General features: G+C 37.0%; 1 protein-coding gene and 1 long non-coding RNA gene across 2 annotated transcripts in view; one reads left to right on the forward strand and one right to left on the reverse strand.

Annotated features, from left to right (window-relative positions):
- Nucleotides 1-1928, forward strand: part of LOC133638656 (uncharacterized) — a 17334-nt gene extending 15406 nt beyond the window's left edge. Inside the window, exons 2-4 of the long non-coding RNA XR_009823662.1 lie at nt 1068-1265; nt 1502-1659; nt 1779-1928. This is a non-coding gene — a long non-coding RNA (uncharacterized LOC133638656). The remainder of the gene's footprint in view (nt 1-1067; nt 1266-1501; nt 1660-1778) is intronic.
- The window catches only part of dcp2 (decapping mRNA 2), a 23433-nt gene extending 2470 nt beyond the window's left edge, over nt 1-20963 (reverse strand). Inside the window, exons 1-10 of the mRNA XM_062031478.1 lie at nt 20699-20963; nt 15534-15685; nt 12933-13060; nt 12049-12147; nt 11798-11950; nt 11603-11715; nt 9467-9571; nt 7062-7167; nt 4160-4255; nt 4028-4079 (exon numbers count right to left, since the gene is read on the reverse strand). Coding sequence (XP_061887462.1) covers nt 4028-4079; nt 4160-4255; nt 7062-7167; nt 9467-9571; nt 11603-11715; nt 11798-11950; nt 12049-12147; nt 12933-13060; nt 15534-15685; nt 20699-20763 — 1069 coding nt within the window. The 5' untranslated portion in view covers nt 20764-20963. The remainder of the gene's footprint in view (nt 1-4027; nt 4080-4159; nt 4256-7061; nt 7168-9466; nt 9572-11602; nt 11716-11797; nt 11951-12048; nt 12148-12932; nt 13061-15533; nt 15686-20698) is intronic.
- Between the last annotated feature and the right edge of the window lie 50 nt (nt 20964-21013).

Consider the following 21013-nt stretch of genomic DNA (forward strand, 5'->3'; position numbering starts at 1 on the left):
TTGGCAGCTGATACTGCAATTAGAATTTTGTGCAAAAAGATGTAGAAGCACAGTGATCTTAAATACCGGTACTCAACACGTTAAAATACCTCTCAGGAATAAAAAAAATTCATGGGTTCAGTTTTTTTCTATCCTGGTATCGAGTAAGAAGAATTGTGGAAATTCATAGGTATCGTTATTGACATCTGAAATGTTGGTATAACCCTAGTACTCCTGCACTACGTTGTTACTGTTTTGTTGGTTTCATGCAAACAACAACAAGGTGATCCACTTTGTAAAGAAGTATAAGTAAAACTTTCAGTAAGTGTGAATCATTTTAAGTGCAACTGTATGTTCACAACATATCATAACGTGATATTCATAGCCATGATGAATGTCCTAAGCACAGGTTTATTTGTGCCTTTATTACGAAGGCTTTTTTTTTACACTGAATTCATGTGACTGAATTTTCTGTGTTTGAATTTTGTGAACTGATTTTTTGTTTTACATCAAATTATGCTGTCGGCAGCAGGGTGGAACAGGGCTTAGTGTGTGTGCCTCATAATACGAAGGTTCTGGGTTCGATCCCGGTGTGTGGAGTTTGCATGTTCTCCCCGTGACTGCGTGGGTTCCCTCCGGGTACTCCGGCTTCCTCCCACCCCCAAAGACATGCACCTGGGGATAGGTTGATTGGCAACACTAAATTGGCCCTAGTGTGTGAATGTGAGTGTGAATGTTGTCTATCTGTGTTGGCCCTGCGATGAGGTGGCGACTTGTCCAGGGTGTACCCCGCCCTCCGTCCGAATGCAGCTGAGCTAAGCTCCAGCACCCCCCGCAACCCCAAGAGGGACAAGCTGTAGAAAATGGATGGATGGATATGCTGACAATTTCATTGAAAATAAATTCAGTGTAGAAAAAGCAGTTAACTGGGCTACCTTGGCATAATACAACATAATTAACATTTCAATGTGGCCCGCTGGATATTTTAAAACTATAGAAATGGTTAAGATCTGCACTTTTTAGTGACATACAAAGGTTTCTATGTCACAATATTCAGCTAAACTGACTGTGATACACAATGTGACCAGCAGGTGGTGCTGAATAATGATGTTCAGGTAAAGCCTGGTGAAGGGAGAGCTGCCACCTGTGTTAAGAGTGCCTCGACAGAGTGGCCCCACGACTCAACTCCCACCCCACCTTCAAGCAGTCAGTGATCGTGCTGAGGCTAAAAAAATTTGGAATTGGACTTCAATGTGCATTCAAAAGGAGCTGAGCAGCATTTGATGGTAATTTTCAAATTGTTTACATTTTCTCATCACTACTGCTAAAATGATTAAAAGGCACAACAATTCTTTGTTAGGATTATTCTCAGAAATAGTAACACACACCACCACACTAGCTAGCCTTTTTCTGGCATTAGGATATGCATGTATTTAATTCAACTGCCATTTATAGTCAGAATTTCAGGGAGCTCCTGCCACACAAAACACTAAATTATTCAATTCCCAACCCTTTTTCTTAGAGTATACTTGGTTGCAAGCCATCCAAGTGGTCAGCAATGAAGCAGATCCCTGTTTGCATTGACAGGAAGAAGAACAGAAGACCCTCTTCACCGCAACTCCATCAACAGTGGAATACACTGGTGATGTGGTATTAATTTGCGAAGTTCTTTTTTCAGAGGTGAGCATAACCGTGTAAGTGCTACAGAATTGTCAACGCCAAAATAAATGGTGTGTTAATTGTTAAATAATTTTAGTTGCTTAAAATTCTCTCTGTCTTTTTATATGGCATTTCTGCAGTGAATGGAATTTCGTGATAGGAGACAAAACAGGGTTTCCTAACAAGGCCTGTTGTCCATCAAAAGTAAGAGGAGAAAAGTAGGAACACTTGTAGCTCTTCTATTCCAATAGTTATCATTGTCTATTTTCAGTGAAGTGGACGAGTTCTGTAGGAGGCTGGAAAGGCAGTTGAGGAAGGAAGGAGCGCTGCCATTAAGGCTGTTTTGTGAAAAGTTCAGCTTGTGCAATAAAACATTTAAAACCATTTCATATAATCTATTTCATTGTAGGCTATTTAAGGCTGTTTTGTCAATATAGCATTTAAAATCATTTCATTTCATTGCAGGCAATTTAGTACAAAGGCTTTAAAAATGTGTTCCAAGCATAACAAACCATTACATCTTGATATGTTATTTGGATTTTGCTTTGTGGAGTGTTATTGTGCAGTTGCAATTTCACAGTCAAACAGTAAGTGGCACTGTCGAAAAACCATAAGGGGTCTTAACTGCAGCCTCCAGGTCTGCAGAAACATACTATTGCAAAGTTTGGTCATTAATACATGAACAACACACTACGGTGACCATAGGAACAGTGATTTAAGTGGATGTTTTTTGTAACGCCTTTATTGTTCGCCATGTTTGTTGCATATGTGTTGCTCTTGCTTGATTATAAAATATGTCAATCAAGGAGGTGGTCTGCAGTAGAGGAGCATATCTTTTTAAATATACAGTGTTTTATTGTTCATAGCTAATATTGTATATCCCACATTCTGTATTTGTATGTACATTTGAGTGTCGTTTTCAGTAAAAAACTAAACAGACCATCTCAAAAACAGATTGCTCTTTAGTTAATTTACTGAATTATATGACAGAATGTACATCAAAATATAGAATGTGGGATTTACAATATAAATTATTAACAATAAAACACTGGATAGTGAGAATATGTGTTGCGCTCCTGCAGACCAGATCCTTGATTGACATGTTTTATAATCGGGAAAGAGCAACAAACACAGCGAAACATTAACGCAAAGGGTAAAAAAACATCCACATATTCGATATATCACTGTTATGCAGAACTTTGCTGTAGAATTCTGCCTCCGTCTTGACACTCGCTACGGATTTTTTGCTCTGAAAACAAGCCCTGCACACTCTGTTCGTTCCCAGAGGTTCGTAGGTCACTCAAAAGTGCAGATTGTAACCATTGGAATCATTTCTACAGTTTGAAAATATCCAGCATTCAAATGTTGATTATGTTGTATTATGCCAAGATAGCCCAGTTAACGGCTTTTTTATGCTGTTTAGTTGAGACCCGTGTCACGTGACTTCAAACTTGACACCTCACTGGCTGGTTCTGAGACAGGATCGATTGCTTCCGTCTTAATTGACCGGAAGTTAGTCTTGCATTTTGAAGCAGCACATTTTTCGACACTGATTTTATCATACACACAATTTTTTACACCGAATTTTAAAACACTGAATTTATTTTAAATGAAATTGTCAGCAATAATTTGATGTACCGGTAAATTAGAATCAGTTCACAAAATTAACATGCAAAAAATTATGTTACATCAATTCAGTGTCAAAAAGAGCTTTTTCATTGACAGAAATTAACATCCAAACACAACTTTGAACCTTTTATAGGGAGGTATGTGTTGTTGTATTTGTTGCTATGGTAACTGTTTACATGATGTTTGTATCAATACACATGCTATACATCCACCTTACCGCAATAACTTAAGCAATGTTATAAAAACTCACCAAAACTGTGGTAATCTAGTAAATACATGTACATTTTCAACACTAACCATTGAAGTCTTTACTTGTATTCATCCATGCACACCTTATTATTAATGGGATTAATTTGAGGGGTTTTTCTAGCAATCCTGTCAAGTCCAGGGCATAAGCGGTTAAGAAGTGCTGACAGATATTTTTAGTCTTGTTTACATGATGTTTGTATCAATACACATGCTATACATCCACCTTACCGCAATAACTTAAGCAATGTTATAAAAACTCACCAAAACTGTGGTAATCTAGTAAATACATGTACATTTTCAACACTAACCATTGAAGTCTTTACTTGTATTCATCCATGCACACCTTATTATTAATGGGATTAATTTGAGGGGTTTTTCTAGCAATCCTGTCAAGTCCAGGGCATAAGCGGTTAAGAAGTGCTGACAGATATTTTTATATCATTATTATCATAGTTTTTTTACAAGAGTGCATTGAAGAGAGCAAACATTACAGTAGCAATAAAAAGCATACCTTTCTCAAAACTGTCTTGCAGTCTTCTGGGATGAAGCCGTTTTTCTTCCTTCTACGGTACATAAAAATAAATTATTATGTAATATATCATATATACCCAGAGTAAATAATGACTTTTGGTGAAGTACTTACTGCAAATAGTTTGACGTGCTGGTTGTTAAATCCACTTTCATCGTTTCCTTTCTTTGGATAAGATGAATTCTTCCCAATGCCTTTTAAGTATTGATTCTACAAACACACAACAAAAATATTTTCACCACGACACATTTTCATGTTTCTAACATGTTCCTTTTATCCAAACAGAAGCCTGGAAAATCAACCACCGCTGACTTATTATATGACCCCTGTCATATATTACATGTACAATGTAAGTTATATTTAACATATTTTACATGCAGTACAGAAAGCAACACGCATGTACTTTTTGTGTACAATTTTTTTTTTTTTCCGCATTTCATACGCAAAGCAGCTCAATGTGCTTTTGGTAATACAAACAGAAAAAAAGAAAAATTAACAGTAAAATAATTTAAAATGATCAATAAACACACTACATCAACATGACCGAAAGTCTCCCTCTCAATTATGTGCAGTAGAGAAAAAAAAATTATTTAGCTATGATTTAAAAATGTAAACATTGGATGCGGATTTCAGCTCTGGTGGCAGTTTGTTCAACTTCTTTGCAGCATAACAACTAGAAGCTTTGTTCTGGTTAAGCTGAAGCGTTCTCAACCAGTCGTAGCTGTTTGATACTCTTTTCGGGGATTCCTGTTAGAAAACCATAACAATAGTCCAGTCTGCTGGAGATAAAGTGAAGTGAATTATATTTATATAGCGCTTTTCTCTAGTGACTCAAAGCGCTTTTACATAGTGAAACCCAATATCTAAGTTACATTTAAACCAGTGTGGGTGGCACTGGGAGAAGGTGGGTAAAGTGTCTTGCCCAAGGACCCAACGGCAGTGACTAGGATGGCGGAAGCGGGGATCGGACCTGGAACCCTCAAGTTGCTGGCACGGCCACTCTACCAACCGAGCTATACCGCCCCTAAAAAAAGCATGGACTAGTTTATCTTGACCTCTCTGTACTGTATGTTACGAATCTGTATGTAACACTGTATGCAATAATATCTCATGTAAATCAATAACTTCATTACTTGTGTTACATAAAATTTAAATACATAAATGTCACAGAGTATCTCTTAAGACACAAGATGAAAAGATCACAAACGAAGAAGTACTTTTTGAAAACCTTCACCCTAGACTGAGTTTTTCAAAAGCTCCCTTTTTTAAAACAATAACCTAAGTTTGTGGAACAAACATACAAAACTATGTCTCTTTTTCATCATGTGCATCATTAAGCCTTTTTTAGGAAGGCTAAAGGCCCCCCAAAATGTATTTGAACACCTACTATTTTATTTGGTGCCAGAATGTGGGTTTTAATAATCATGCAATCTATCATTATGCCCTTTGAGGCACATGTGATTAATGGCTCTATAGATAAAATTTAATTGATTATGTCAAGTTTCTTTTGGCTGATTCATGTAGAATTATCCTCGGTGGATAGTAATGATAATAATACATTATCATTATTATTGTTTGTGGATCTACTGGGAGTTGAGCATCCCCCATCTTCAAAAACGATATCTTTAAAAACTACCTGTTTTGAATTTGAATCAGGTTTCTTTGAAAACACCACAAATATGTGCTCTGAGATGCAAAAATGAAACCTAAACATAACTTTAGATAGATGTATCATATTTGTACCTTTATTCTATCACCTCACACTGGTTCCCAAATGTTAGCGCTGTGTGTGAAGGCATGAAGGTGAGCTTTGCTGACATTAGGACATCTGTGTTGGATGAACCGTGAAGTGTTTGATGTTGTATTTGCTGCTGCCAGAAGGAATTAACATTTTGCATTTTTGCAAGGGGATTTAGGTTGTTACACATTCCTAATTTGATTCAAACTTATTATTGAATTTTTACAGCAAAATGTATTTTATCTTAACTTTTATGTCATATTTTATAACTGACGGATTTAAATGAAAGAAAAAAAATATCAAACTCTTTCTTTGTTGTGTTTGTTGTGGCCCGAAACAATCGCAAAGAGTGTTTATGTGACTGGCGGTGTCAACATCTACCGCAGTTTATGTACAAGCAGAAGCAACTACATCTACCATCACAAAAGTTAATCATGGACACCAAGACACACTTTGACAATGCTGGCTGCAATGAGACTTATTAATTTTACATAACTTTCATCATTTGTAGTATTAGTCTAACTTTGTGGGATTTACAGTTAAAAGCTCATGCTTATATATGAGTCACTAGAAACAAACACTATATAAGTATATTCCATTATTATTATTATTATTATTATCATGCATTCAAAGTCATAATACATCTTGAAATGCACCTGCATTGTTTTGTGACTGACTTAAATAAAAAGTCTGTTTGTCCACTTTTACATTTAGTAGCTGCAGTTTTCTTGAAAATAATCTCGAAATATCATCTTGTCTCGTTCTCGTGAACCCAATATCGAGTATCGCTTGCTATCGCACACTCCTAGAATTCAATTGTCCTCCTCATCTACTTTATCAAAAGGCTGGTACTCGCAACTTTCTTTGGCCCCAATATTACTCAATATAAAAAAACAGAGACTGAGTCACCCAACACATCGGACTAGTCTGTTACGTGCAATGTTTGGCCATACAATACTTGAGAGAGTATACGAAAACCAAGGCAAACGTTCGGCAAACATTTCGGGGAAAAGCAAAGTGTATTTATGGTCCAAATTCTAGAGCCAAATAGTTTTTTTTAAATGTTTTTAAATAAATTCTGCACTATTTTGTAAATACACAACTTTTATAAGTGAGCCCAAATCCCTGCCAATGCAAGTGCAATGAGATTCCACACTCATTTGTGTTTTGATGAGACTTTAGCAGCTTTGTGAAGAAAATGAACATGAAAGGCATGCAAACATGCAGAAATAACAGTTGAGTTGGTAAAGATTGTGAAGTCATCTTGTATTTTCCAACCTGGTTCAGTTCATAGTGGATCAGCTGATTTGGGTTCTTCTGCTGCTTCTGTTTGCAGCAGCTGTCTCCAGTAAATACTTCAACAGTGAGGTGCCCAAATTTTGATCTGAGAGAAACAAGGAAGGTAAAGTGGAAGTTTTACATTTTAGTCAGCGACCATGATGCCTGCCTCCATGCCTGTTCACAGTCTGGTCACACATCGATTAGGTAACTCTTTCCTCCCCAACTAAGTAATACAAATATCACATGTGCACCAACCGGATTACACCGAGTCAGTTCCACTTTCTGAAAACCTCACAAAATTAGCCATGAATCAAAGGAAACGTAGCAACATTTTGATTGACTTTTCTGGTTGATTGTTTAGTTAAGTAGTCTAGTTTATGTGTACAAGCACAAGGTAGGAGATGACAGTTTTGTATTCACTTCATTTATATATTGTGCAAATTTTGGTTTATTTTTTATACACAAATTACTATAGACGTTCTATTTGTAGTTTTTCCCCTGTATTGTTAAAATGCTCATTTGGAAAAAGTTCCTGTAAAGTTGATTTTTCTGTAGCTGTGTGGTTTTTATTGCGGGCCTTCCATTTTTTTAGGTGAGAGACAATTCAAATTAATGGATCTCACTGTCAAAACATTTGGAGAACCTACTACCTTAAACAGGAACTGCAGTTTTTGGGGAGAATTTTGCCTATCTTTAACAACCATTATGAGCGACAAAAAGACAAAAGATTTTTGGGTTTTTTCTTGCTTTCTATCATATAAAAATCGGCTAGTTCTCGGAGGGGGTAATGCAGCTAATGGGAGCAATCAATTCTACCTCTAAATCACTTTAAAAATGCATAAAAAAACCGTCAACAATACTTCATTTACGTTCCGTAATCAGTATAATAACCAAGCTGTAGCGACATTGTTATTGTAAGAGCGAACATGGAGGAACTCTTTTTCTATTGTAGTAACACATAGATGTAAAAGATAACTACTACGGCAAGTGATAGGCTAGCTTCTACAAACAACACCAAATGCGTTTGGGTTTGTAATGCACAACACTGCGATACGACACCAATTTTTACTGACTGAAAAACATGAACAATCATATTACAGTATCTGTAAAGTGAAGTATTAGCCCACATTTTATGTTTTGTGCTGCGTGTATGATGATCGATATTAAAGTGACTCAATCGATGGACAGCTGTTCGTCCGGTCCAGCTGGCCGGGGACGTTTCCTGTTGATTTTTGGTAAGCAATTAATTTATGTCTAAATAGCTTGGCTCCAAGTTCCATATTTATAGCATCAAAATCGCTTTCATCCCCCTCTCCTGGCTTCCTTCTACTCCAACATCTCACTCTTCCTTCGTGCTTGCTTCTATAAACAGCAGTATATTTAGCTTCAAAAGTATATGGTTGTAAATCCTCATTTGTCAAAAAATATTCGTCTTTGTTGTCTGTTACCAAGTCTGCCATGATAATAAACACACTCGTGTTTGATTCCAGAAGTAAGAACACACATGTTGCCAGAAGTTAGTCGTGCACTGCTATGGAAACAGAAATCAATGCGCACAAAAAATTACAAAAATTCTCAAAATACGGTAAATATTGAACATATTGTTATGAACGTCTCTGTTACTATATTATATATAAACTTGCACTGTATATATAAAACGTTGCTGGAGGGTTTTGAAGTTGTTTTAGAGGCTTTGAAGGCTACAACTGTGACTCTCATTAGCCGCATCTTTTAAGCGTTTTTTTAAAAGACATGTCTTCTTGTCTCTCATAATGATTGTGAATGATAGGCAAAATTCCAAATATCGGAATTATTCACATCTTATCTTATAATTTCTGCCAGTGATTATTCCTTTCGTAAAAACGAGTAATCTCTGAAAAAATGTATAAAAGAAATATAACAACAAGCTCGTCTTTTGAACAGCTCTTTGAACAGAACCGCTCTTCAAAATCCGTGTCCTTTCAGAGAGCCATAAATCCCATCTCTATTAGATACCTAACATTGTACACCACCTCTAGACATTTATCATAGACTAAAATAAATAAGTGTGGGTCTTTAGCAGCCTGCTGGGATGTAGACGGAATTTCAGAGCCACTGAGACACTACTACCGTGGCTCTAGAAAGTATTGCAGCAGCTGTTGTTTAGGTTTAGCATAAGCATTTAACACTCTTTTGGCAGGTCATTGACATAGAGACTAAATAAAATTGGGCCTAGGATTGAGCCTGTGGGAATATGTACAGTTTGATGTCTGCTAGGTAAGATTGTATCCAGCAGGTGAACTTCTGGATAGATAGGTGCTTTTAAATGTAACGTGTTTCTATTTTTATTTTTCCACAAGGAGTGACTGAAGAGATGAGCTTTAGATGAAAGCAAGATGTCGAAAAGTGATGAGCTAATTTACCCCACATTGTCTGATGGCTTTCCTGGAGTGCTGCCATTTGTTGCCAAGTCTTCTTCACTGTCTGGACTCTCACCTTTCAACCTAGCAATCCATTCCTTTAATGGCCTGTGTCCGGAGAAAGCAAATTTGCCGTTGAGTGTCAAACATTATTTGTGAAGAACTGATTGACGTTAAAAGTTTGAGCTTTAAGTTAAATAAATAGGAGATGACAATGGAACTTTGCGAAGAAGTTTACCTGAACAATGTAAGTAAATGTCTTTTACTTAAATATAAGTAAAAGACATTTACTTATATTTACATTCCACCTTAACACTCATTAGTAGTGCAATGCATTCTCAAAATGATGTATGACCCTGTAATTAAACAATGTGAACATTTTAATAATCATAATGCCTTATTCAGTGTACTTTTAGTTAGGGAATACTACAATCAAATGTTAGTTATGTGACATGCATAAAAATTAAAGGATGGAAACTACTATCATATAATTTGTACATTACAGATGGTTACATTGTAGATCAATCAACGCTAAACTACCTGAAAATTTTGTATATCTAAGTGACAAAGCTAATCAGTATTTGATGAAATACCCTAATAATCAATGTCATATTTTTGTTATAATATGCCTTGCTAAAGATAGGTACAAGGATGCAGACAAATACAAAAATAAGAGTTTGTAGAGTGTGAATGAATATTCCTTATTTTTGGTAAAGTTTATTATTAGTTGAATGCAGTATCAATAGTTCCAGTTTGTAGTCCTGTTTTAAGTCCTGTTCTCCATCTCTACTAAACAATGGCGGCTCACCTTCGTCTTATGCACTTGTCTTTGTGTACGTATTTCACCTGGAAGGCCAAATGTTCTCAAGACTTAACCACAGAAGAGGTTTTCTGGCTTCAACTTGGCACTATCGCTAGCCATAACTCTTGGGAAACTAAAAACAAGACGAGACTTATCGAGCAGCAGAAGGCATAATCACTTCCTGTTTGGAGATGGGTGTACCTTTCACAATTGAACCAATACCGTACCAATTTGCAGGACGTAAGTATTTATGTGGTAATAATTATTTCTTTATTTTTAATAAACATTTAATACTGATCTGATCATTATAACTGCTCTGTCCAGTTGCTATATATTTTCTTACACTTCTAAATCTCAAGTTTGTCCTTGCTGAGTTGCCATAATCAGGAAGTAGTGTTTGCTATTAAGTTAAATGTGCCAGTATTATTTTTTGTTGAGTCCTACAAAGTGTATATACTGTAAGTATTGTACTTATTTCATACCATCTGTTTGATAGTAACGTGCATCTTTGTTGTAGTCTATTAAATTTGGAGGGGTTAAAATCGCCATGTAAAATTGCTAATTCTAATCAGTAGCATGTATATGGCATATCTAATATAAATTAAGATTGAGCTAGCAACTTTTAAAAGTGGTGCCTTACTTTTGAGCGATTTCTATCAGGCATCCTGGTTTTGTTAGCATGGAAATTTGCAACATCACCTAAAGGCAGTCCAGCTGAGTCCACTACGAATACACCTGTTTGTCCGCCAAGTGACTGAGCCGGTGCAGAGTCTGCAACTGGCCATGGCTACTCAGTGGCCTAGTGGTTAGAGTGTCCGCCCTGAGATCGGTAGGTTGTGAGTTCAAACCCCCGCCGAGTCATACCAAAGACTATAAAAATGGGACCCATTACCTCCCTGCTTGGCACTCAGCTGGGTTGGGGGTTAAATCACCAAAAATGATTCCCGGGCGCGGCCACCGCTGCTGCCCACTGCTCCCCTCACCTCCCAGGGGTTGAACAAGGGGACGGTTCAAATGCAGAGGACAAATTTCACCACACTTAGTGTGTGTGTGACAATCATTGGTACTTTAACTTTAACTTTAATGATGTCACATGCAACAAAGGTATAGAAAGTACCAACATAATTTGGCCAGTACATTTAAAAGTACTCAACTCGGTACACATCCCAATCCCTGTCCCTCACTTAATGTGTACCCTGTAGGAACTCAGGGCACTTCTGTACCAAATCAAATGTTCTGTACCAGAAAATGTGATTACGAATACATAGCCGTTAGAAATATTTTAAAGATTCTGGATCAATATATACCAAAGCAGAACAATAATGTTCTTTCTTCACCTTATGAATGGAATGGCCATAAAAAATCTATTGGGGGCAAGTCCAAGTTTGGACTTTGGGGTCATGTCGTTCCTGTGACATGGCAGCTTCTCAATCGGGAACCATTCAATGTTCTACAAGACAGGCAGAAGAAGAAAAAAAAGATTTTTTGTGATCAATGAAAAAGCCACTTGATTGAAATAATAGATCTTGTACCCGAATTTCCTTTCTAGTTTTAGGGTTGAACTTTGTATCCTTGGATACTCCTGGGATGATGTAGAGCCGCACCACCTGGTCAGTAATTTTCTGCTCAATGTACATATCTTTGCAAATACGATTCTTGATGTCAAAGCTTGTCTCCTCCAACACCTGGAAAAAACACAGTACAATATATAAATTATGAAGTCAAGATATTGCCATGAGCTGTCAGTTGCTCAGAGGTAACGGTCAGTAAAGATGGGACTCACTTCACGAACAGCACAATCATGTGGTGCTTCGTCTTCGTTCACTTTCCCTTTGGGAAACCCCCAGCCTGACTTTGCAAGGTATCCCTGAACAAGGAGTGCCTTAAAAATACACAAATACATGAAAAAGGTTTTCACACAGAGATACATTACTGTCCGCTTAGACTGCTGCCTCCGTGACCCAGACTCGGATAAGCGGCGGAAAAATGGATGGATTGACATATGAATTAAAAATTGTATTAATTCCAATTCTAAATCAATGTAAATCTTCAAAAATCGATTAAAAATATATTACAATTTTATTTTTCTAAGAATACATTTCAAAAAGACGTTTTAGGCCATTTTCGTGCTTACTCGCTGAACGTGTACGTCATACGTCAGCAGCCAATATAAACTTTTGTAACCTGTTTTAAAGGTTTTTTTTTAATACCAAATAATATATGAATCAGAAATCGGTTTGAATCGAATATCAATTCTTGAATCAAATTGCCACCCTAAGAATCAGAATCGAATCGAGAGTTGTTGTAAGAGTCCAATCCCAAAAGAGACATTGACGTATTTCCCCATATCAAACAATATACCCCAATCCAAACCTGTATAAATACATTGCTGTCTGAGCAACTAAGATATTCAACATTGAACCTACAGGCTCTACTCTCTTACTACACAGTAATCTATGTCTCCAAACGGACAAGACCCCAAATGTCTGCTAACTTTTTTTTCTACACTATTGCTTACCCTAAAAAGTGGAAATACAAACAATATAACTTGGTTGTTTGGCCACCTAATAATTGTGCACACTCATACTATATGTACAGTGATTGATTCTAGTGAAATTTGCAAAGCCATTAGTAATATTGCTGAGAGCAAGAGAGAAAAAAACTCACATTTTCTAATGACTCATCAAGAATGATTGCTCCGTAAGTAGGAACACCCATCTTGTACTCCTTCCACTGTTCCAGGACTTTCTGCACGTCCTCTCCGTGGGGCAACAGGAATGGACAATGCTGGAAAAGTTTGTTGCCGTCAAGAAAAAAATAAGCTTTTTTAAAAGCAACTTAAAGAAACAAGCGATAACTAAAGTAGATGCTTTTATAACAAAACAAGGTTTCAATAATAAGGAAGGCTTAAATTAGAGCTGGGTGGATCGATTCAGATATCAATAGTATCAAAGGTAGTAATAGTGTCGGATCGATACTAGCTATTTATAATTTCCAGTTGTCTTTTTTATGTTTATTATTACAAATATACAATTTTTGTTGTTGTATTGTTAGAAAGTCGATAAGTTAGGTAATAAACTGTCGGACATAGAAGCAGGGCTGTACGCTTAGCTTTTTCACTTGACTTGTAGCACCGGTGCTACTAAGTGAAAAAAATGTGTAGCACATAACATGTTTTGTAGCACAGAACATTTTTTTATTGCAATATGAAATGTCTTCAGTATCACAATTTCATTATTAACACCCACTACAAGGTACACGTGCACTCATACATATAAACACAATGCCATCACAAGGCCTACTGTACTGCTCAGTTAAACACAGAGAACATCCCTAAACTGTGCTCCAGCACTGTCGCTAACACGAGTGTAGGGCTGGGTGATATGGTCCTAATCTCATATCCCGATATAGTTTGGCCCATAAACTAATCCATGCATGGAAATATCAGTTGACGTAACTCAATATCTCCACCATGCCTTGATTTTAAATGTTCAGGTCTGATGGGGATCCCAAATACACAAAAACAAGTACCAACAAGTAAGTAAAGTAGGTTGTGCATAATAGGGTCCCATAACATAGGTGTTTTGAGATAAGAAAAAATAAAACACCTTGAAAACAATATTAGAAAAGTCTAATATAGTCTCCAATATTCTTAAAAAACATTGATCTTTGCTCAATTATTCAGCTAACAAAAAAACAAAGAACAAAATGTGAACTAAAGTGCCCTGGTTTTAGAGGAAACGTGAAAACAACGCGAAAATAATTTACTTTTAACAATGGTGTTTTTATTGGTAAATATTATAAGACATACACACAAATATTTTAGCCAGGAACACCAACCTGCCAACTACTTCATGAGGCTGTGTGACAGGCTGTGTTCTGAAAATTACTTTTAAAAAGTCAGTCATTATACCGGTAGTTACTTTACCAAAAAAGTGATTGATTGACAGAATTACTCTTTAATAAATGTCATTAATTACCAGGGAAAGTAATTATTGTGTTACTTAAATATATTGCAGTTAGGTGTCTTATGTGTGTGTGTGCCTTTTAAAAGGTGTTGCCTGTTGCCTAGTGACGTGTGACATCATCGAATCCAGCTTGAGATGTTTTTGTTAGCTTAGCATGCTAGCAGTTTGTCAGCTCCGACAGCAGTTCTTTAAAATCTTTCACTGGTCTCTTTTCTAATAAATAGATTGAATGTGCTTCCATGGCTGTATGTTCTTGTCAACAAACAGGGGATTATTTGGATGGCAAATTTGTCACTTCAATCATTGATTTGTTGTTCAACATTCCTTTGACCTATGTAGTTACTAGCGCGGAGTGCTGTTTGTTTGTGTCAAGTTTTAAAGTGGTGAAAAAAAGTTTTTTTACTGACCAGTTCCGAAAACTAAGACCTTCTTTCTTCCGTGTTGGGAAGGCTGAGTCATCCTGAGTGTATGAACTAGGAGGAGCGGGGCACCCCTCTGTGCATGGTGCAGGAGGAAGGAACACACACACAGCTCTCAGCGCGCATCGAGTGATCAGTACTTCCGCGTCAACCACTTATCCATTTGGTTATGGTTATGAGTTTTTTCAAAAACATGCTATACAGGTGGGCGAACATTTTACTCTTGTTTGATCAAATTTGGATGGATTTCTTTTAAGAGCAAAATGCGGTGAAAGGGTTGACATACCTATTTGCACATGAGCGACAGTTTGTTTCTTTTGTTTATTACCCCCGTCGCAAGGTCTATTTTTAGTCGCATTTGCGGGTAAATTTGTCGCTCCGTACAGCCCTTTACACTATTGACTCAATTTAGTTCAAACAACTGTATGTAATCCAAATAAATGTTTTTGTATCAAATATCAAATAATCAAATATTGTTGTATCAAATCATCTTGTTTGCTTAAAATATTTGTCCTATGTTTTATTGTGATTATAATGTTGATCAACACATTTAAGAAAAAATCTCCTATTAATCTTAAAAAATTTCTAAGTAAAATGCATCGGTATCCGTATCTCTATATCTACCTGGTATCAGATCCAGTGTTTTCCACACGACTGACAAATGTATGAAAAGCGAGACATATTTTTGCCAATAATCTTCTTGGAAAGCCGAGGTACCAGTGTACTTTAATTAAGTAACTTAGTTCTCTAGTAAACATTTTAAAGGTGACACAGAAACACAAAGATTGATGCCTCAAAGCATTGATTTTTGGGCGACAAGAACCATCTTTCTGCATCAGGAACACCACACTGATGACATGACTACTAACAGGAAAGGATATCAGCTTTGGCGAAGTCTCTGATGCCACAGTGAGGAGCGTTTGGTGTGTTGGGCAAGCAGAAGTCCAGGTAAAACCAGTGTGCCAGCTCAATCTGGAAGCAAACCCTGATAGCGTTGTCCCTTTCCTCGCTGGGAATGTGCAGGATGAACCGACTATACAAAGGACAGATTATTTGTAGACAAAACAAAAACGTAACCATTTTAGTTGACGCTCCTAATTGCCGATAAATGATATTATTGACATTATTTTTATGAGACCAAAATAACCATTGATTTAATGATAATAAATAATAATATGCAAGCATATCCTTTCAAATGCCATAAACTTGTATTTCTCGTGTATTCTAAAGTTGTAATTGAAATGAAAATGTTTAAATCTCCAAGTTAAATAAAACAAACAAAAAATACAATTTACTTTGTCTGTTTTCAAAATGTTGCACTTATATAATAAAATTAATTAATCAAATATCTTAAGGAGGGGATGGGGGCTCAAATATACACAATCATAACAATAAATAAAATAGCTAAATAAAGTATTGACAAACAAAGTTGCACTTCAATATTGAACATGTAGGTAGAGGTTGTACATTACTTCACTGACAATCAAGTTAGACCATTTTTAAACAAAAGCGCAAAGTAACAATATAAACACTACAGTTTAAACAGATAGATGTACTATCCATCTATCTAACAGGTCATATGCAAATCAAAATAAAGTTTGGTAGATTCCAAGTGAGGAACACCGACATGACATGACAACATGACAGCACTGTAATAAAAAAGGCTGTTTTATAACAGTATTAAATGGCAGCATTTATTTGGCGATGTATGTATGTATGTATGTATGTGAGCGCACACTATTTTGCACAGTTTTGTTTACACTGACTGCAAAGTGAGTTTGGACTGTGGAGTGGTTGAATTTCATGTGGGCGTTGTTGCAATCGCGGACTTTCAGAAAACTTGGTGTTGATAGGCTCATATTGTTCCAAAGGTTTGAACTGAAATATTGCCAGACTGGTGCTATAGTATTTGGTTATGCGTTTATACTGTCCATTTTAGCTGCTACATGCTAACTAGTTGCACTGTGTGATGCTAGCGGGCTAGACAAGATAATTCACCCCCATCTTTTCATTCCGCTATGGTACAAACGCACATAGCCGCTAAAAGCGACGGAAACCGTGAATGCTCTTGAAGCATGCATTTGGCGATTTATTGACCTGAAAAACTTAGACTTTGATTTTCATTCATCGTTATTTAATTGACCTATTGAATATCGGCTTATGCCTAGACGCTCCTCTGGTTGGTTGACTCATGTCAACATAGGTGTTTGTTGACATAACCAATACTAGCCATGCCTGCGCATTTACTTGTGACTTTTGCCAGAGACATATAGAAAGTGAGTGAGAATAAAGGATGCCTACACAAATATTTCTTCTTGTGGCTAACATTTTAAAAACATGTAAATAGCAGTTTGTTAAGAAGTTAGTAGTTACTGCACAAGAAGAAAGGCCTTTTGATTTGGTTACGCCATCTAGGGCAAGGCAAGGCAAGGCAACTTTATTTGTATAGCGCTTTTCATACACAAGGCAGACTCAAAGTGCTTCACAGACAACAAAGTGAAATGAAAGAAAATAAAAGCAAAATTAAAATGCAGACAATAAAAATAAAAACAGTGCAGACGTTAAAAGTTAAAAGATTAAAAGATTTAGCTGAAAGCTAAGGTGAACATAAAAGTCTTCAGTCTAGTTTTAGAAGTAGTGAGAGTTGGGGAGAGTCTGACATCTTCAGGAAGTTTATTCCAGCTATTTGTTGCATAGTGACTGAATGATGCTCTCCCTTGATTTGAGTTTACTCTTGGAACCGCTAACAGATTGGTCTCAGAAGATCTTAGTGATCTAGAGGGCTTATATAGTGGGAGCATATCAGTGATATACTTGGGCCCTAGACCATGTAGTGATTTATATGTGAGCAGGAGGATTTTGAAATCAATTCTCTGATGTACAGGGAGCCAATGTAAGGATTTAAGAATTGGTGTAATGTGCTCACATTTTTTGGTCTTTGTTAGAACTCTAGCAGCAGCGTTCTGAACAAGCTGTAGCTGCCTGACAGTTTTTTTGGGAAGACCTGCAAGTAGACCATTACAATAGTCTAGCCTACTGGTAATAAAGGCATGTACAAGTTTTTCAAAGTCTTGAGCTGACATGAGCCCTCTAAGTCTTTTTACATTTTTGAGGTGATAGTAGGCCGATTTTGTTACTGATTTGATGTGACTGTCGAAATGTAAATCAGAATCTAAAATAACCCCAAGATTTCTGGCTTTATTTGAGGTTTTCAGGGACAGTGATTGAAGGTGTTGGATGACTTTAAACCTTTCTTTTTTAGCACCAAAAACAATTATCTCAGTTTTATCTTCATTTAGTTGTAGGAAATTTTGGCACATCCAGTATTTGACTTGCTCAATGCACTGGCACAGAAGATCTATGGGGCGATAGTCATTTGGTGATAGCGCTACATAGATTTGGGTGTCATCGGCATAGCAATGATGGTCAATGTTATTATTTTGCATGATTTGTCCTAGTGGGAGCATATAGATGTTAAATAAAGTCGGCCCCAAGATTGAACCTTGGGGGACTCCACACGTTACGTTGGTTGGTTCTGATACAAAGTCACCAATGGAAACAAAATAGTTCCTATCTTGTAGATATGACTTGAACCAGCTTAAAACTGTGCCTGAGATCCCCACCCAGTTTTCCAACCTGTCCAAAAGTATTGAGTGGTCGACAGTGTCAAATGCAGCACTGAGGTCCAAAAGCATTAATACTGAAGTTTTGCCAGAGTCTGTGTTTAGACGGATGTCATTTATAACTTTAAGAAGGGCCGTCTCTGTGCTATGAAGAGGTCGAAATCCTGACGAAGTTGTTGTGGCAGCCAGTAGAAGCCAAGAAGTGATTTAGTTGTTGGAGGACAACTTTCTCAATTATTTTACTTATGAATGGTAGATTTGAAATTGGTCTGTAGTTGTTGATAACAGAGGCATCTAGGCTCTGCTTTTTTAGAAGAGGTTTAATGACTGCAGTTTTGAAAGCCTTCGGGAAATTGCCCGATTTAATAGAATTATTAAATATTTGCAAGACGTCTGTTGATAGGCAGTCAAAAACATTCTTAAAGAAGTTGGTAGGTAAAACATCAAGGCAGCAGGTGGATGACTTTAGAGCTGTCACCGTTTCCACTAGAGTTTTAGAGTCTATGGCATTAAAGCTTGCCATCATTGCTGTGTTACTTTTGCCTAAATGGGGTGGTGATCCAACTTTTTTACTTGAGATATTGATGGTGCGTCTGATGCCTTCAATTTTATCAGTATAAAAGAATGCAAACTCATTGCATTTCTGCGTGGAATGGAGTTCGGCTGGTATTTGTGTTGGGGGTTTAGTCAGTCTGTCAACGATTGTGAATAGGGTTTTGGCCTTATTTGTGTTGCTGTTTATGATATTGGAGAAGAATGTTTCTCTAGCACTTTTTAAGACTAAATTGTAGGCCTGGAGGCTCTCTTTATAGATGTCATGGTGAATATGAAGTTTTGTATTCCGCCAGATTCGTTCAGCCTTCCTGCACTCTCTTCTCTGGGCTGTTACAGCAGCGGTTCTCAATTTATTTTTACTTTTTTATTTGGGGAATGTGTGCACTGTGCAATATTTCTGACTGTACTGTTACAGTTAATGCAATGTCAACTACCATTCACTTCTTATCAGTTACTATTTAATATCATAATTTGCACACAAATGATCAGTCTCATGCCAATCCAAGCTATTGGATGTTTCTTTAGGTGGTTGTATTTCCATCCATCCATCCATTTTCTACCGCTTGTCCCTTTTGCCCCAGATCCAAAACATGAAAGTAATACTTAATTATATCAATGTGTGTCTCTTAAAGGGGACCTCTTATGCAAAACCAACCGTTCTTATCTATTGGTACCTGTTTTGTGTATTTGGGATCTGCATAAGTCCTGAAAATTTAAAATTAAATCATGGAGGCATTGCGGAGATATTTATAAAATAATCCCATCTTTCTTCATACTTTACGAAGAGGCGTTTGGAATTTGCCACGTTTGTGACGTTTTTCCCAAGTGTGACAACAGCGGATATCTCCATATATGGTAGAGATCTCCCCTGACGGATTGACTATACAGTCATACCATACCACATTTCACTTGAAATATTGCGGATTACTACGAAGCATATTTATTAAAAATGGAGCATATTTTACATATTTTTGCATCCTCGCTCATCCATGCGGACTGGACACTGGCCGAGAGTTCGTGGGCGGCCAAGGGTGGAGTCGGCTCTCTTGGTTGCTTTGTTGGGTCTGCTCCTGTCTCTGGCAATGCTCCCCCAACCCCAGCAGACGATGGCGTGGAACACAGCAGAGGCCACCACAGTGTATATGTTGGGTTTTTTTGTTTTTACTTTTGTAGCTGTATGTAGAAATGGCTGGTTGCATCAGCTCTGCTCTTTTAATGTCTTTAATGTCCTTTGGGTTCGTTGATGTTTCCCTCTTACACACATGCTCATGTGTGCTATGGCTATGAGGTTTTTTCCCCTTGGCCTTTTTTGTAAGGGGCGCCGGAAGTTGGCAGACCCGTCAGCGATCCTGTTCTGTCTCCTTGTAATGTTTGTCTGATCTTGAATGGGATTGTGATGAAAATCTTAATTTCCCCTCGGGGATTAATAAAGTAATTTTGATTCTGTTGAACGCATGCATTAAAAATACATAAAAATGAAAGGACAAAGGCCACTTTGATACAATTCCTACATTAAAGTCTAAAGGCAGTCCATTGTATGTCAATAGATGCTAAATTATTTGAGCAAAAAGTCCACATTTTAGCTTTGTGTTAATAGCTGAAGAAGCGAATTTGTGTACTATAGAATAAAATAACTTAATAATGAATTAATTTGACTTTTAGAATATTAAGCAACATTCTACTTTTTTGGTTTAGTTTGTTTGCATATTCTTAATATTGAGGTTAGTACATGTATACACCGACACTCGCAGTAACGAATAACAACAAACGTGTCGATATTTTCGAGGTAAACAACTTGAGCGTATTAGTCTAAGATTACGTTTGAAGAAAATAAAAGACAAAATAAAGAACAATAAGCATGTAGTCACCTGCAGAGGTCGTCCAGTAAACCAGTCGGGATATCAGCTCTTTTTGTTTCCATGTTTACAAACATTGAGTCGAAGTGGAAGAAAAGCACGGGAGCTTCAACCTTCCTCCTCCTTTATTTTCACATATTTCTTCCCGAATAAGCCCACATTCGGCTCCAAGGTAGATTAAAAAATGGATAAAAGTAGGAATTATCGGCTACAAAAAATACATCATGGGCTAGCAACTGCGGGGATTACGACCCGGAAGTTAACCGTCCAATGAGGAAGTAACGTGAGGGAATTTTAAGAAATATCATTGGTTTGTTGAAATGCCTG

The sequence above is a fragment of the Entelurus aequoreus genome, linkage group LG21, assembly GCF_033978785.1.
Source record: "Entelurus aequoreus isolate RoL-2023_Sb linkage group LG21, RoL_Eaeq_v1.1, whole genome shotgun sequence".
Taxonomy (NCBI): domain Eukaryota; kingdom Metazoa; phylum Chordata; class Actinopteri; order Syngnathiformes; family Syngnathidae; genus Entelurus; species Entelurus aequoreus.